Below are 17,555 nucleotides of genomic sequence, written 5' to 3' on the forward strand. Positions count from 1 at the left end.
CTTTACATTTTACATGTCTTAATTACAAAATCGCAAATATTTTCTTTGTAAAAACCACAATTAATGTCAGTGAGGAATAGGTGAAATTAAAATAATCAAAAACCAGCTTATTTGTCAAACAAAACCTCACAGTTTTATATTTAAAAAATTGATTATTTTAAATTTCACTTTGGATCATAACGACCACGATTATTGTCAGATTTTGATAGAAGTTTTTGACCATTTTATGTGTAATTTATATAAATGTATGTAATAATGAAATGCATCAAAGATTTTGACAAGATGTAAAATAGTTATTTTCAAAAACTAATTTTTATTTTAAATTGAACATTCTTAGTGATAAAATTTTTTTTTCACTTATTTTTTTCTCTTCTAAATTTACAGTAAAAATTTATCAAAATTTCTCTTACCTTCATTGGCATTTCCGATTATTTCTTGAAACTATTTTAGACAAATTTATTACAGAATATCAAAGCAAAAAATCATGTAAACAAATGTTGCTGCTGTTTTCTTGTCTCAGCTATTGTTTGATTCTTGTAATAAATAATGAGTAAAATTTATTAGAGATCTTTTTTGGAAAAACTTACTTATCGGGTGCGGAAAACGTGGCTGGCGTCCAACATTGGAAGAAAGATAGCTAATCCCAAACAATGCAGTGCATCCCATTATTATCATTAAAATTCTATGGCCAAATTTTGATCTGTTACTTTGCAGCCAGCTAAAAGAAAAAAAAAGGCAATTTAAGTTTTCTGCAATCAAAACAAGTTTTTAGAAAAATAATGTAATAGTACTACACAATAAAAGCAATAAATAATGCTGCAGCGTGTTTTTAGATTTCTTTTTCTAGAAAAGTTACCACGCTTTCTTATTTCTGTATTACTTATATCTTATTTCAGTTTATGTTTTTAACCATAAGCATTTGCGAAGAGCTTTATTTTAAAACGATAGTTCATTTTGGTAAAAAAAAAACACATCACAATTGTTTTCAATTATTCATAACAAAGAATTGAAGCCATGTATTTTTTCTAAAGTAACATTTTCGACCAAATAACTGCAGAATTTTCACTAGATAACAACACAGTATCTTATTGCCTATATGGGAATCATGGTGTTTTTCATTTTTCATTAAAAAAGCTTTTTTTAATAATTTGAAAATGGGGCCGCAAGATTTTCATTTATATTTATAATACCGCTCATTATAATACCACAAGATTTTCATTTATATTTGTGAGATCGCTTTAAAATGTTTTGCATGGAAAGGAAACACGAGCTCATTAAAATATGCGACGCTCTGTTCTACTCAACAATTTTCAATCAAGTACTTCACTTGTTTTTTTTCCCTTTTTAAAAAAGCAGAAGAATATTTATTCATGAAATGCTAGCATAATAAAAACTAGCATTATAAAAACTTAACTCAAGTTTCTCTTTAACGTAAAAAAATAAAAATGAAATATCAAACTGAATTTATTTTTTCTTTAGAAGTTAAACATTTATATTAAATTTCTTTCCCAATTTATTTCGTCGAAGTATCCTAAAAATCCGGAGCAATTCCTTACTTTTTCTTAAGTCATACGGCTCTTATGACCTATAGGACTTCGCCAAGAGATCATGTTTTCGGTAAAAATAAATTAATTTCCCGATGTAGGTTTGCTCTATTTGATAGTTGAGATCCCCAAGAACTATACTTGTGTGTGTTATTGGAGACTGTCTGAGATTTATTCTTAGTTAGAAAACAAGATCCTAAGACAATATTGGTTCTCAGTGCAGCAATTTAGATCGGAAGGCAGATTGTTGCACCATTCACAAAACCGTACATGAATTTTTCTAGCTCTGAAACTGTTGAGAGCACAATCAGAGAAAGTACAATCAGAGAAAGTACAATCTGATAAGACATCATTGAATTACAATACATTGAATTCCAAACGAATAAAAATTCGACCCATCGAATTCCGAACGAATGGAATTCCGACCCATCGAATTTCGATCAAATCGAATTCCGACCCACGTCGTGAAAGCGAAGACTCCTACTCACTTTCCCAACTGTTTTCGTTGTTAGTCGCAATTTAAATCTGTGACAAACAAATTGGCAAACAAATTTAAATCTGTGACAAAGTATAAATGTTAAAAAAAAACATATAACTTGTTTATTATTAATGACTTAACATATTACTTCCTAAATGGTCATTCTCTAATTATTTTATTGAGGACGGCTTTTAACGCTCATGCTCATAGATAACAAGACTCTTTAGAAAATTTGGCACCATGGAAGACATTTATAATAAAACAAAGAATGTAATTGAGAAGAAAGTACACGTTCTTGGCATGCGACTCGTAACCGTTGAAGCAGAAGCGTGACGCTTTCTATCAGAATTCTTGAAGCGCATAAATCAATTAATAGGCATGTATGTAACAAGGACATAAACTGCGAAGGTCATAGGGATCAAACGATCACCTGGAGATAAGGTTTACACCATATAAAGCAGCTGCAGCCTATTTAAATCTGACAAGTCGGGAAAGCAGAACAACTCGTGCATCATAATTGCATTGTTTCAAGAATTGTTCTGCCATAAACATAGATTATAATATAATACGCTCAATAAGATCTATGTGGAATATCTTCAGAATTAAATAAAGAATCTGAAGCTTATTCTTAAACAACAGATTCTACTGTTCTGAAGTTTATTCTTAAACAACAGATTATTGTTTACATATAAACGTAAACTAGGAATAAACCCTTTATGTATATACATATATAAAGGGTTTATTCCTAGTTTACGTTTATATGTAAAGCTCTACAAATATTACCAATTTAAATGTTTCCTTTTTTTAATGATTTTACTACTTAAATACTTTCTTTCATGTTTTTATTAAACTTATTTTCCTATTTTGAGTTTTGTTGCCTAAATTTCCAGATTATTATTATTATTAAAGAGCTTTTTTTTCACAACTGGCAGCACTAAAATGTAATTTGCTAAATGTATTTTTCACCAATTATTTAGTTATATTCCCATTTTAACTCTTTTGTTCTTATGTCAAAATATAAGTTCATCTATAATCACTTTTCAAAAAGCAAACTAGGCTAATCAGGTTGTAAAAAAGAGTTCTTTTTAGTAAAAACTAGAATTTGCAATGTTTTTTGCAATTTATTTCTTTTAAATTATTATCATTGTGTATGAACTTGATTTACTTGATATGTTTTTTTGATAATGAAATTTTTGTTATCATTATAAAAAGTTGATTTTTTATAATTCTGCTAAAAGAAATTTTGAATAAAATAGGATATATCATATCAACACTCCTTTTAATATCACATTATTTTAACAGCAATAATTCTAAGTTGAGCAAAATGAGAGAATAATTTTAACATATTTCAAACACTAGAAAATATGAATGTAGAATTTTTGAATAAAATAACAATAAGAAAAGACATTAAAGTGGTTTTAGAATAGCAGTTTACATAACTGATGTATGCTTCACTTTTTAAAAATAATAACAAGTAACAATAACAAGGTAATATACTTATCACTAAGAAACCTTGTATTATTAATTTAGTTATTTACTTTTAATGCAGTCTATCAACTAATTTTTGTTTTTCTCCCTGAAATATTCGTTATCAGAGTAAAAAGATAATTTTTTTTTTACATTTTCTTAACATAGAGTCATTTTCAAAACAAATAATTGTCAATTTCTATTTAAACAAATTATTCCTATTATATTCCAACTGAAAAATGTTATGGTAAGTAATTTTTTTGACCTATTTTTATAATTTAAAAGGTGTAGTCACTTTTAATGTTTCGCCCTTAGAAACGATTTTATTTTGTCTTTCCTAGCAGGAGATAAATTCTAATAAAGCTGTGTAACAATAGAATGTAGGGCGTGTATTATTTAATGTTTACTCACTGAATCAAGAGAGTAATTTACATTAAGTATTATAGAAAATTTCCTTAGGGATAGTTTTAAAGAGTTATTTAAAATGCATTTGTAGTTAATTTAAAAAAAAAAAAAATCAAACTCAATAGCTTCTAAAATACTACATTAATTGACTTGAATTTTAAAAGTCTAGTTTTGGTGAAGTTTAAATGAAAATTATTTTTATTCATATGAATTTGTCGGTCATAATAAAAAAATAAGGTTGTAAATACAGGTTGATAATGATATTAATGTAAACGAGTCTGATAATTTCAACCTGCAAGTAAGGGTAAAATCGACCTTTAACATGCATTGCTGAAATAAAAAGTGAATATATTTGAATTTATTAAAAACATTAATTTATAGTTGGAAAAGTTTTCTCTGAACTATACTTTAACCTTTGAATAGTTTAGTTAGTTTTGATTTGAGGCTTAAAATGTTTGAAAAAAAAGTGTTTCGCTTTAAACTCGGTTGTTTTTCCTTTTTTTAAGTATTTTGTAATTTAAAAGAGGTAGTTCATCATCTATTGTCAGAATTGGTAATATAATAGACCAATATAAATAAAAAGGTCCATAAAAGATTATAAGTAGAATTCAAAGTGTTTTATTTTAGTTAGTTTGCTTTTCATAAATTGATAAAGATAAGTTATTAGCCTTTTATAGGTCTATAATTAACAGACTAAGTTGATTACAGCTATAAAAATATCCCCAAATTAGCTTCTTTCAGCTTAATTTTGACGAAGAATTTTTTTGATAATTTTTTTTTAGAGTTTAAATTGCGAAAGAATTTTTACTTTAATTCTAGTGCGTACCTTTTTAAGAAGAAAATGATTCAAAATAATTAAAAAGAAAAGATTGAAATTTACCTTATTTTTAACATTTTTAACAAATAAATACAAATAAATTATATAAATATTATTTAAATGTTATATCATATTATATAACACGGAAAAACTGGTAAAATTACCATACTGTTTGGTAATGACATTTCTGGTAAAAAGTAACAACATAATTCTGGTTAATAAAACGAAATGATACGGTATTTAAGCCATTCATTTAGTTATTTTTCTATTCATGTGGCAGCGGTCTACCCGATATTCTGATTTTTAAAATTTTAATTCACATTACCATACATTTAGTAAAAAATACAAAATCGAAAAGAAAATTTTAACGAATAAATGGTCCTTATGTTATGCTCTAAGGTATCATGCTAAAACTACCAAATTTTACCACATTTACTAAATTTTATCCCATATTATAAAACCATGTTTTATTTTTAAATTCACCATAATGGTTATCTAAACACTTTGGTAAAAATTACCGAGCTTTTTGGTGTTCCCGTAGAGTCAGAAACACGGTAAATTTTACCATATTCTGGTAGTTTTAATCAAATTTTTTTTCTCAGTGTGCGAAATTTTAAATTTTTTCAAATAGAAATCAATAAAATTATAAATATTTTAGGTTTCGTCATACTCAACACAGTAGTTTTAAAGAACATGTCTCTGAAAGTTATAAAGTTTAGTTTTATTTATTTTTGTTGTGAACCTTTAATGACAAAATTTAGTTAATAATAAAACCTTCTGTCTGTCTTTTAAAAGATGCCGTTTATACAGTTGCGCATTAACAGGAATAGATAAACGGAAATAGTAAAACCTCCCTCGATGAAATGAGAAGAACAGGAAATCAAATGAAAGTACTCGAGATATTAATATCGAATAGTTAGACAAGTCAATGGCCTTATGTAATAAAGCTTTCTTAAAGAAAAGAATGCGTTGATTATAGTATTAGAACTACAAATGTGGAAATGATAAGTCATATTAAAATTATTAGATTTTTGTAATAAGCTTAGGCCATTTCATTAGAGTATTTTGGAAATTACGTAGTTGAAATTATTTTCGCATTTTTCTTTGGGGCTATAAAAATGTTACTTAGGTATTTTTTTTGTTGTCACTTTTGGGTCCCATTGCTCCTATTCTAAAACTGTTATTATATAAAAATTATATTGTCTGTTATTATAACTCTTATTATATGAAAGTTATGTTATATAAATATACAGTCATATAACTGTTAATAATAACACTGAATTATATTACTCGCTGTTATATAACTGTTAAAACAGACCACAATAAATATCGCTAGATCTCATTTCAGATCATGAAAATGAGTTTCTGAAGTGATTAAATATGAAAGTAATTTTCTAACAAAATTATCATTTCACTTATGATTTTTTTAAAAATCATAATTATCGAAAAATTAATTAACATTTTTAAACAAATTTTCTATAAATGAAAAATAAAAATTCTAGTTCAACACTAGAAAGATTAACGATTGTAATTTTGAACTGAACCCTGAATACAAAGGAACACCCGAATCAAGCATTCGGACAAACTCGCCTTCGTGGAAGACTCTTTGATCGAATTAATCTGCATTTTCGTTACACGAAGAGGAAAACCACGTGTATCTCCCAAAGGTCCGACGGCAAGAGGATCCTAAACTATGATCCGTCTACCACTGAGGATATCTTCATAACAGCACTGTTTTCGGTGTGCAAGAATTTATTGTTCTTTCTTTTCAGGTATTAATTTAAAGATAAAAATGAGGTTGTTGTAATTTATTTATGTATTTTATGCATAGAAATAAAAAAAAACTTTTATTCCCAAATTAATAGTCTAATTTTACTTCTATTTTTATTAAAATTTAGTTTTTATACTTCGAAAAAAGAGATCTGATTGAATATTAACCGTTAAAGATTAAGCTAATCTAACACAATAAAAAAAAACTTGCAATTCTAAAATGATTTCTGCAATTTAATATTATAAATAAAGAAAAAATTAAATATTTTGTTTTTTACAACTTTTTTAGGACATCAGTTTGCATTTTAAACCAAATGAAACTATTCTTTTTCCAGTGACGGTAGTATTTTTTGAAGTTTTAAAAAACATTTTCTTGAATTAATTAGCATATTTGAGGTCACCTCTTCAAACTATTAAGATTGAGTCCTAGAACGTGAAGATCCGATCATTAGAATAAAAGTTGCTTAGTTTCATCCGTTTATTTTGTTCAGCACTGTACATTTTTCAACTAGAGTCCATATATTCAACAAGAATCCAAATCCATATATTCATTTGCAAATTTTAATTTCACTGCTAACGATTTGAATATCGATTAAGGAATAATGCATCGAGAACTATTATGATAAATTAAAAAGCTTTTAAGCAATGAAGCTACTATTTAAACTAATAAAGATCTATTCATCTGAAAAGAATAAACTTTCCCTATCTAAATCCTTGACCGGAACCTTTGAAAGAAAAATAAACAATTCTTCGATATCAGATATTTCACCTAATTTTTTAAGAAGAATTAATGTTTCTAAAGGAAATAGCAATTTCGTTACAAGCAATTTGGAGACGTCATTGAGTTGAAACATTATCTTGAAGCTTCTGTTTTCTTTGTATGCGACATGATCCTGTCTATCGAATGACAAGGAATAAAAAAAAAGAGAAAATCGAATCAAATATGATCATCAATCATCATTTCATAGGTTATGATGAAAGCTGAGCTCAAGTTTTCAGAGAATCAAGTTGTCAGGGTTTTATTAGTTTCAATTTATTTTTGAGAAGTTTTAAGAAAAAGTTAAGGATTCTAAGAAGCTAAAAAATATTTAAACGATGTAAAGCTATGAAGTTTTTTCTTTTTTTTGCAATTTAAAATAACGCATTACTTACGCCGAATTAAGGGAAATTAAACAAATCTTTTTGAATTATCATAAGGTAAAATTAATTAAATTTATTATTTAGTTGTTGGTAGCGCTATTAATGACTATTACAACCTTTACATTATATTTAAGAAATGTGTTGAAATTAGATTTTAAAATTTACAAAACATACAAATTATTGTTATACTATAACTTATAAAGTCAGAAGTATTTCGGTATATACTTTATTTAAAAAAAAAGCAATTATGAAGTTCAGAATGAATATTTTTTACAAGCAATTTGGAGCTGTCATTGAGTTGAAACATTATCTTGAAGCTTCTGTTTTCTTTGTATGCGACCTGATCCTGTCTATCGAATGACAAGGAATAAAAAAAAAAGAGAAAATCGAATCAAGTATGATCATCAATCATCATTTCACAGGTTATGAAAACTGAGCTCAAGTTTTCTTCAGAGAATCTAGTTGTCAGGGTTTTATTAGTTTCAGTTTATTTTTGAGAAGTTTCATGAAAAAGTTAAGGATTTTAAGAAGCTAAAAAATATTTAAACGATATAAAGTTATAAAGTTTTTTTTTTTTACAATCTAAAATAACGCATTACTTACGCCGAATTAAGGGAAATTAAACTAATCATTTTGAATTAGCATAAGGTAAAATTAATTAAATTTATTATTTAGTTGCTGGCAGCGCTATTAATGACTATTACAACCTTTACATTATATTTAAGAAATGTGTTAAAATTAGATTTTGAAATTTACAAAACTTACAAATTATTGTTATACTATAACTTACGTCAGAATATTTCGGTATATATTTTATTAAAAAAAAAACAATTATGAAGTTCAGAATGAATATTTTTTACAAGAAATTTGGAGCCGTCATTGAGTTGAAACATTATCTTAGAGGTTCTGCTTTCTTTGTGGATGATATGATCCCGTCTATCGAATGACAAGGAATAAAAAGAAGGGAAAATGGAATGAAATACGATCATCAATCATCATTTCATAGGAAATGAAAGCTGAACTCAATGTGTCATGTCTACTTGTCATGGTTTTGTTAGGTTCAGTTTATATTTGAAATAAGTTAAGTATTGTACACTGCGAAATAAAATATGATCAAAACTACCAGAATATGATAAAATTTACCTTGATTCTGACTCCACGGGAACGCCAAAAAGCTCGGTAATTTTTACCGAAGCTCTTTGGTAACGTTTTTGGTAAAATTAACAGTAAAATAAGGTTTTATGGTTTGTTATAAAATATAGTTAATGTGGTAAAATTTGGTAATTTTATCATAATACTTAATAGCAGGTAATAAAAGCCATTTATTCGGTAAAATGTATTTTTTAGTTTTGTATTTTTTTTTCTAAATGATAGGTAATAACAGTCAAAAAAATTCTGAATTATAAGGTATAAATTTTTTTATATAATTTTAAAGAATTTCATTTTGCGTGGCAAAATTTGAGGGAAATCGGCTGAATAGTTCCTGAGAAATCGAATTTTTAAAATACGTCTTTTTTTAAAATTTCAATCAAAAGTTACTCAGGGTAATCCGTTTTTTTTCACACTCTATATTCTAACCAATGCGAAGTTTAAATATATCTAATCACAGGTAAGACATTAATCATAATATAAATAATATACATATGAGTTTGAGAAATATTTGAAAGGAAGCCTCTACTAAAATTAAACCTAAGATGCAGGTGAATAAATTAAGCATAAATAGAATAGCAGTCCTAGTTATTACATCTACCATCATATCAATAACCTTTCTTAGTTTATGTGCATAGTTGTGACAACAGATGTCACTATCTGTGAGGAAAATTAGCTAAATGTAAATAAAAGATAGAGTAGTCCTTACGATAAAAGCCTATCTAAAAATGAAGTCACACTTTTCTCTGTATTTTTGACACCCTCTTCCCTTTTGTCACGAAGTATCACATTTCACCATATTGTCACATGTCACACTATACTATGACATACGCGTATAGTGCTTGCAGTTTAGTTACAAAATGTGAAGTCAGGTTAAGATTTACAACAAAAAAACATAATTAATGGGTAAGGTAAATATTTACATAAAAGAGTAATCTAATATAGTAGTATTTTGGAATTCGAAATGGAATTTGCATTACTTTATCATTTTCATTTCTCAATTATTGTTAGATATTAAATGAGATTGACTCATGTTACTGTTTCAAAAGTGTAAATTTTAAACCTGTAACTAGAACTAATTTAAAATTCAATTAGTATCGATTTCTTTTTATACAAAATAAAATCAATGAGAATACAAAATAAATCACTGGAGAAAATGAAGAAAATGTAGATTTATAGGAAAAGAGAAAATGAGGAAAAATAAATGAAATAAAATATTCAATCTTTTGATTTTTAATGTTTTTTGTTCTTTTTTGTTTTAATCTAAAGCATGGGATATTAACCTTCTTGTTAACCTCTGCCTCACCCTTGTCGCAAATTGTCACATTTCACATCCCACACTCCATTTTTATAATATATTTGAGGCTCCGAAAAGTTATTTAATGTTTATTTATTTTGATAAAGTTAATACTTAACTTGTTGTAAGTATACTTAACTTGTTTATACACTGTTGTAAGTATTAGCTTTGTTCACAGACATTTGTTCAATTTTAAGCTTCCATCTATAATATGATATTCAAAAATTTTATAGTTGCTCTTTAAGGAGCCTTTTAAATTTTTTTTTTAATTTTGATTATTATAAATTAAGTTTTTGACGCAGATAAAAAGTGTTCATTCCTGATATATGAACAATGCTTTAGAGCTCTTCAACAAATATTGTTCAGAAGTTCTTATCCGATTGAATTTGGTCCCAAAACGGAAGAAAATTGTAATTTTTTTGCCATTTGTTTATTTTTAGCAATTTGAAACTACAACTTGGGAAGTTTTTAATAGAATTTTACACATAGTCAGAAGAGATCCGTTTTCTATTCTGCAAAATAAAATTTAAATGCAAAACTTAAAAAAATTACCAATTGTGGGAGCTAAATATTCACAAAAAATTTTTGTTCATAATATTTTAAAGTTCATGGCTATACCATAAAAACTTCCATGAAAAAAAAAACAATCTTCAATTTTAAAAACAAAGGGATTTACTCGCAAAAAAAACTAGCTTTTTAAAAAATCTTAGTAAAGCTTAAAAAAGGAATTTTTTCTGTATGTTCATCATTTCCTTTTTTAAAAAAAGTGTTTAGTACGGGTCAATAGTATTATCCTGCAAAATTTTTTTGTATGAAATTGCAATAAAAAGTGCTAGCACCCCGATTACTTTAAATCCATTTACCATACCACTCTTAAAATCCATTTACAGTTATACCCAATTTTAACTTAAAATTTTAAACAGTAATTTTTACAGTAATACTTATTTGATTACAGTGATTCAAGGATTTTACAGCAACTATTACTATAAAAATAACGGTATATAAGATTTTTTGTTTCGCGAAGTTTTACAATAAAAGTGGATTTTACGGTTAAATGTACTGACACCCAAAGTGCCGGTACTTTTTACCATTATTTGATCTGGAATTTCTTATAGTGAATTAGAGGGAAATATTATTGCGATATCCCTTTAAAATACAAATCAAATTCTTTATAATAAAATGCCGTTATTAATGCAGCTTGAAATTATATTTTTATTTCAAATTTAAATTTTTATGCGAAATTTTTATTTTTGAGTTAAAAACCAACCTTTCTTTCCAATAAGATAAAAAATATTTACATTATATCCTAATAGGCATAGTTTCAAAAAGTTTCTACATTTTTCAAGCAACTTATGTGTATAATTCGTATAATATGTATACTAAAAAATGTAAAACTGTAAAATAAAAATATTCTGTAAACCTATATGCCCTTTTGGAATAATTTACAATATTTACAATTTTCAATAAATCATCAGAATAGACCTGGAAACAGGTGGAAGGTAAAAAAAAAGAGTTAACCCCTGACTGTGCCAAGACATTTTACACATGCACATTACATATTTTATTAATATATTTATTAAAAATATACATATTTAATAAAACATTTGTAATAAATATTTTTTTTATTATATGATATACTTATCGTAAAGTCAGATTTTTAAATTTTTTTTTCTCTTTACGAGTATTTCTATAATCAAGTTAAGTCATAAACTGATAAAAAATACATTACGTCGAATTTTAGTTAAGCAAAACACTTAACAGGCTTAAATTACTATTACTGAAATGTGCAAAAGGAAATCTTCTTAACAAAATCCCTTAGAAGCCTTAAACAATCATTAGTGTCTCGCCAAGAAATTTTTTTAGAAACCTTTCTACATCTTGAAGCTTTAGAATTAAAGATAAGTAAAATCTTTGACAGTGTTAAAAATATTAAACGTAAAGTTTTATTTATTTTGTATGATAATACTAATTCACTGTTTTCTCTCTTTTGAAGAGGAGTAGGATACATTTTTATCGAATAATTTAAAAATAAGACTAATTAATTAATAAAAGTGCGAATTTATTAGCATTTCAGAAAAGCTAGTTGACTTTAAGAACCAATATTCATTATACTTTAAGATTTTAGAGCTTTCTAACACATGGGTTGTAACTTGGGTTGTCGAAACTTCTAAAAAAGCAAGTAATATTGATACTTAATTTTTTGTCTAAGCACGGTTCATAACACAAACCTGCAACAAAAAAAGTGAACCGAAACTAAAATTTGATTCTGCACTGTAAAAAATTCCGGATCAATTTAGGGTAAAAAGTACTGGCACCCTGGGTGCATCTTTCGTAAGATCTATTTTTACCGTAAAATTGTTTACCATAATTTTCACAGTAACATTTACTTAATTACAGTGACTTAGTGATTTTATAGTAAATACTGCTGTAAAAATTACAGTATATCAAATTTTTGTTCCCTAAAATGTTACCGTAATTTGATCCGAAATTTTTTATTCCGGAATTTTTTCAGTGTGATAGATTTTTGAGTAGTGATTTCAGATACAATAATGAAAAAAGAAAATCCATCACGTACCATTTTTTCACAGATTGCAAATTTAAATTTAAGCGGCCACCAATCCCTCGTATTGTATTTTAAAGAAAGTGATAAACATTTAATGCCATAAAATATGCGTTTAAAATTTCCTTCTTTTCTTTGGGGCATCATATGTATTCAAAATTTTAAATATCCTTTGGTCTTCAAGAACCAGAAAATGTGTTTCACTAATCCTTTCAACATTGTTGATATTATTACTACACTATTTATCATAATATTGTTAAAATATTCTATTTGTTTAGTATAGAATTATGAAAAATCTTTTCACTTAGAAAACCTTTTTTTTATCCTTGCTTTTGATTAATTGATCAAACTTGGTTGCAGAGCTTTAATACCTGACTAACTTTGCAAGTAAAGTTCGCTTGCAGATTATTTTTTCCTATATGCTAGACTGTGTCTAAAGCAAAAAAAAAAAAAAAAAAAAAAAAAAAAAAAAAAAAAAAAAAAAAANAAAAAAAAAAAAAAAAAAAAAAAAGGGAATACCCGAGTAACTTTTCATTTAATGATTGGATTATCATGCACTTAGATCCAATCTTAATGGTTCGAAAAACTGATTTTAAATATGCTACTTTTCTAGTGCAGACGATATTTCGGGTTTCGAATCAGACATAAAAACGTATTTTTTCTGACCGTAATACCTACTTTTTAACGACAGATTCGAATCACTGGGTTGATTCGAATCATTCGTATTTTTGTTCTTCAAAATAAAAGAATCATAATCTAGGAAATATGTTCCCAACAGTTAAGGCAGGAGAGTGGTCGAAGCATTTGCATATTTCGCCATATCTCGAGAATTCAAGGTTAAATAAATATTTGTCCTCTTTGCTATTTAAAACTTCTACAACCATTTCTAAATAATCAATAAAAATAATGAATGAAATCCAAATAATTATTTTTTTTTACATCGAATTATCTTTGGATAAACGAGTTTTACTACTGGAATAATATTTTTTTCAAATTGCGGCTACACTCTATATTTTTTAGATCAAATATCCAAATCAATCGAAAAAAAGTATGTTAATTCAGAGAAAATACTTTGTTGTGTCTGATTTTGTACCTAAAGACATCGTTTGATTCAGAAGAATATCCTTCTTATAGTTAATACATTGAATAATCGAGATGGTATCTTAGTGCATAACGATTTGATCACCACACTGAGAAAAAGATTATGGTCGAAACTACCAGAATATAGTAAAATTTACCGTGTTTCTGACTCTATGAGAACACCAAAAAGCTCGGTGATTCTTACTGAAGAGCTTCGGTAATGATTTGGGTAAAATTAACAATAAAATATAGTTTATAATCTATGCTAAAATGTTAAAATTTGATAAATGTGGTGAAATTTGGCAGTTTTATCATGGTATCTTAGAGCACAGCATGAAAACCATTTATTCGGTTAAATTTAATTTTCAGTTTTGTATTTTTTACTAAATGTATGGTAACATGAACTATAATTTTAAAAATCAGAATATAACGTATACCGTAGCCACACGAATAGAAAAATAACTAAATGGTTCAAATACCGTATTCTTTCGTTTTATTAACCAGAATAATTATGTCTTTTTTTTCTTTTTCTTTTTGTTACCAGAAATGTCATTACCAAACAGTATGGTAATTTTACCAGTTTATCCATGCAATATAATATGATATAACATTTCAATAATATTTATATAATTTATTTGCATTTATTTGTTTAAAATGCTAAAAATAAGGTAAATTTCAATCTTTTCTTATTAATTATTTTGAATCATTTTCTTTCTCAGTTTTGTGATTTTTACTAAATGTAGGGTAACAAGAGGTGTAATTTTGAAAAACAGAATTCCCGGTAAACTGTTACCATACGAACAGATAAATTACCAAATGAATAGTTTAAATACAGTATATTTTGTTTTTATTACCAGAATTATAGTTTTCGTTAACCAGAAATGTCATTAAGATACAGTACGGTAATTTTACCAAAGGGTTTTTCTCAGTGCAGAATTCCGTTTTATATTTTTTGAATATGCAATGATTTATTAAATCCATTTGTTAATGTAAATGGTTTCATTAATTTCGAAACATAATTTTTTTAAATGTAAAATAAATGCTTTCAGAAGATATTTGTCATTGAGTATCGAGGCTTAGGAGGTTGTTGAATTTTGGTCACAACTATTGAAGTTAAGAGCACCTGTATTTTATTAATCTTCATTTTTTTGTAGCACAGTATAAAAACTGTTTTAAAATTAAGTTTTTGGCATTCTTTTAAATTTTTTACATTTAATGCATTAAACATTTTATTCCTTCTTTTGTACTTAATTTCAAGAATATGTAATTAATTTTTTATTCTTAAGACTTTAGAGGTCATAAAATTGACGCACGTGGCAAAACATACCCCTTGGAGATGACTGAAGCATTAGTGTGAATGGAATATATATCAAGTATTACATTATATTAAGTACATAATATTTTTGAAAACAAAAAAATTTTAAAACAAGAAATTTGCAAAAAGATGTTTGACGATCGCTAAAGGATAATGAGTTTGACAATTAATTTGGCTTGCATAAAAAAAAAGAAGGAAAAAAAAGAAAAAGAAAAGCATTTCTCATTCCATTTTATATAAACTAAACTACATAAAGATGACAAATAATCCTTGTAAGGGAAGAATTCATAGTTCACTAACTCTTCTTTCAGGTATCTAAACAGGCGGTATATAGCGACACTAATGAATACAAATGGCTAGAAAACTTCTCTTCTTCTTCAGTTGATGGTTAAATTACTTTCGCTTTCAAGAAATCAGGTAGAGGGATCGTGCTATAAGTGTGAAAGTGGTTTGAAGTAAAAAGAAGTAAGGGAAAAGAATGAGGGAACAAAGAAGTGACCTTCGAAATCTTCTTGAAGAAGAATAAGAAGATAGATGCTAAGATCGATTGTCGCATCCAAAATTTAGTTCTGAAGTAGAAATACATTGGGATAGTTGCTTTTCCACTTAGGTACCCAGGTAGTTGGTTGAGGACCGGTCATGATTTTTTTTTTTTTAAGTTGTAGATTTCTGAACTAGATAAGAATACAATTGAAACACTTAACTTCAAGAAAAAAAATATTTATCTCTACCTAAATTCCGAGTAAATAATAATTGCAGAAATGGTGATTGTTACTAAGAAATGTACATATCTAAGGAAAATATCATATAAACGAAAATAATCACAATACATTTAATCAAATTTAACACATAATTATAATCATTATAATTGCTACCTACTGCAACCAAGAAAAAAATCTCCAAAAAAAAAAAAAAAAAAAAAAAAAAAAAAAAAAAAAAAAAAAAAAAAAGAAAGCAAGTCTTTAAAAACCGTTGGATTGTAAATTAGTTGTAACATTGGCGGCGACTTGAAGATTTTGCAGAAATTAGCAATATTTCTCCCTCCATCCTAATGGCAGGTGGTGCTACATACAATGTAAGTATTTAGGTAATCAAAAATTAAACAAGTAATTGAATTAATTTGATAACGAAGGGCTTGTAAAGTTGCGATGTGATGTGTAAATTTTTTATTAAATTTTTGTTATTGCTGTATAATTAATGCGTGTTCCAGCAACCATCTCGTGTATTTTCCACCATTGTGTATTTTCCAGCAACCTTCTTGTCTTTTTTTAATTGTTTTGGGTTCTTTTCTGAACCCACTTAGTTTTTCAAACAGCTTTTCCAGCTACAGTTCTATGAGTAAAAGCATGTTTAGGAAGTAAAGTTGGCTGGAGCGCAATGCTGAGCTTATTGCCATTCTTATGTCCTTGGTTTCGTATTTGTGGAGCCTTAGTCCTTATGACTCTCTTTGGGAACAACCACCTGCAGCGAGAGAGCTTCTTTTCTTTCTATTGAATATTTTTATAGTTTATTTCTGCACATTTTGGTCTATAAGACTAAAAATAAAAGATATTTGTAAGTAACATAACTGATTTTCGTTTAAATTTTACTTAAATCATATATCTTACTTTTTTATTATTTATCATTGTTTTTAGAAATTTAGATCAACTAGCGTGAAACCAATAACATTTTGTTGTTATTGTTTCTAATGAGACTTGGACAAGCTCAGCATGACAGCCATTTGCCTTTTGCGAATTAAGTCGGGAAGGTACGCCTTTCGTTTGGCAAGAGAGCACCTCAAGGGTAAAAGTACGTCTTGGCTCAGACGTACCCCACGAATAAATGCAGCGCCACTCATTTGTGAGGCCACTCCCTCAAATTAGACATAAACTTAAAAGGGAAGGAAATTTTTTCCTGATCGTATCCATAGTACTGCTTAGTGACCGACCACAGAACTTTCGCGTGTATTTGGTGGGTCTTAACGGAGTTGAGGATCGAACCCACTCCAATAAAATTTTTACACAGACAATCGCTTTGTAAAGGTATTAAAACAGAAAATTATAGCTTAAAATATTATATCCTAGGTGATAAAATTATAATAAATATTGCCCAACATAATGGACGCCTTTAAAAAAAGCTTAATCTTAAAAAATAGTTATAGTCTCAAAAGAAGCATTAGCAAATTTTATCGGAGTTAATTTTTGATGTAGCTAAAGTATGTTTGGACGAATATTTTGTAAGACAAATAAGTAAAAATAAAGAAAAATTCAGATCAAATTAGGCCAAAAAGTACAAATTATACCCTAAGTGCAGTATTCGTGAAATCCATTTTCACCGTAAAATTTTATACTGTAATTTTTACAGTGAAATTTTTATTTAATTACATTGATTCAATGTTTTTAATGTAAATATTACTGTATAAAATCATACTATATAATATATATTGTATAGTTAATAAAATCATGTTGCATATATACTGTATAGAATTGACTTATTGTTTTAATTTACTGTATAGTTAATTTCATAAAACAATTAGTCAACAAAAAAAATCGAA

General features: G+C 27.1%; 2 protein-coding genes across 3 annotated transcripts in view; one reads left to right on the top strand and one right to left on the bottom strand.

Moving 5' to 3' along the window:
• Positions 1 to 17,555, bottom strand: part of LOC107445909 (carbohydrate sulfotransferase 1-like) — a 114,014-nt gene that overhangs the window by 3,786 nt on the left and 92,673 nt on the right. For both annotated transcript variants that reach the window (XM_016060400.3, XM_016060399.3), the window contains one exon: positions 588 to 718. In XM_016060400.3, the coding sequence (XP_015915886.1) occupies positions 588 to 718 (131 nt within the window). The remainder of the gene's footprint in view (positions 1 to 587; positions 719 to 17,555) is intronic.
• LOC107445928 (uncharacterized) overlaps positions 3,678 to 17,555 on the top strand; it is a 258,022-nt gene continuing 244,144 nt past the window's right edge. Inside the window, exon 1 of the mRNA XM_071187392.1 lies at positions 3,678 to 3,736. Coding sequence (XP_071043493.1) covers positions 3,729 to 3,736 — 8 coding nt within the window. The 5' untranslated portion in view covers positions 3,678 to 3,728. The remainder of the gene's footprint in view (positions 3,737 to 17,555) is intronic.

This window comes from Parasteatoda tepidariorum, chromosome X1 (assembly GCF_043381705.1).
Source record: "Parasteatoda tepidariorum isolate YZ-2023 chromosome X1, CAS_Ptep_4.0, whole genome shotgun sequence".
NCBI classification, from domain to species: domain Eukaryota; kingdom Metazoa; phylum Arthropoda; class Arachnida; order Araneae; family Theridiidae; genus Parasteatoda; species Parasteatoda tepidariorum.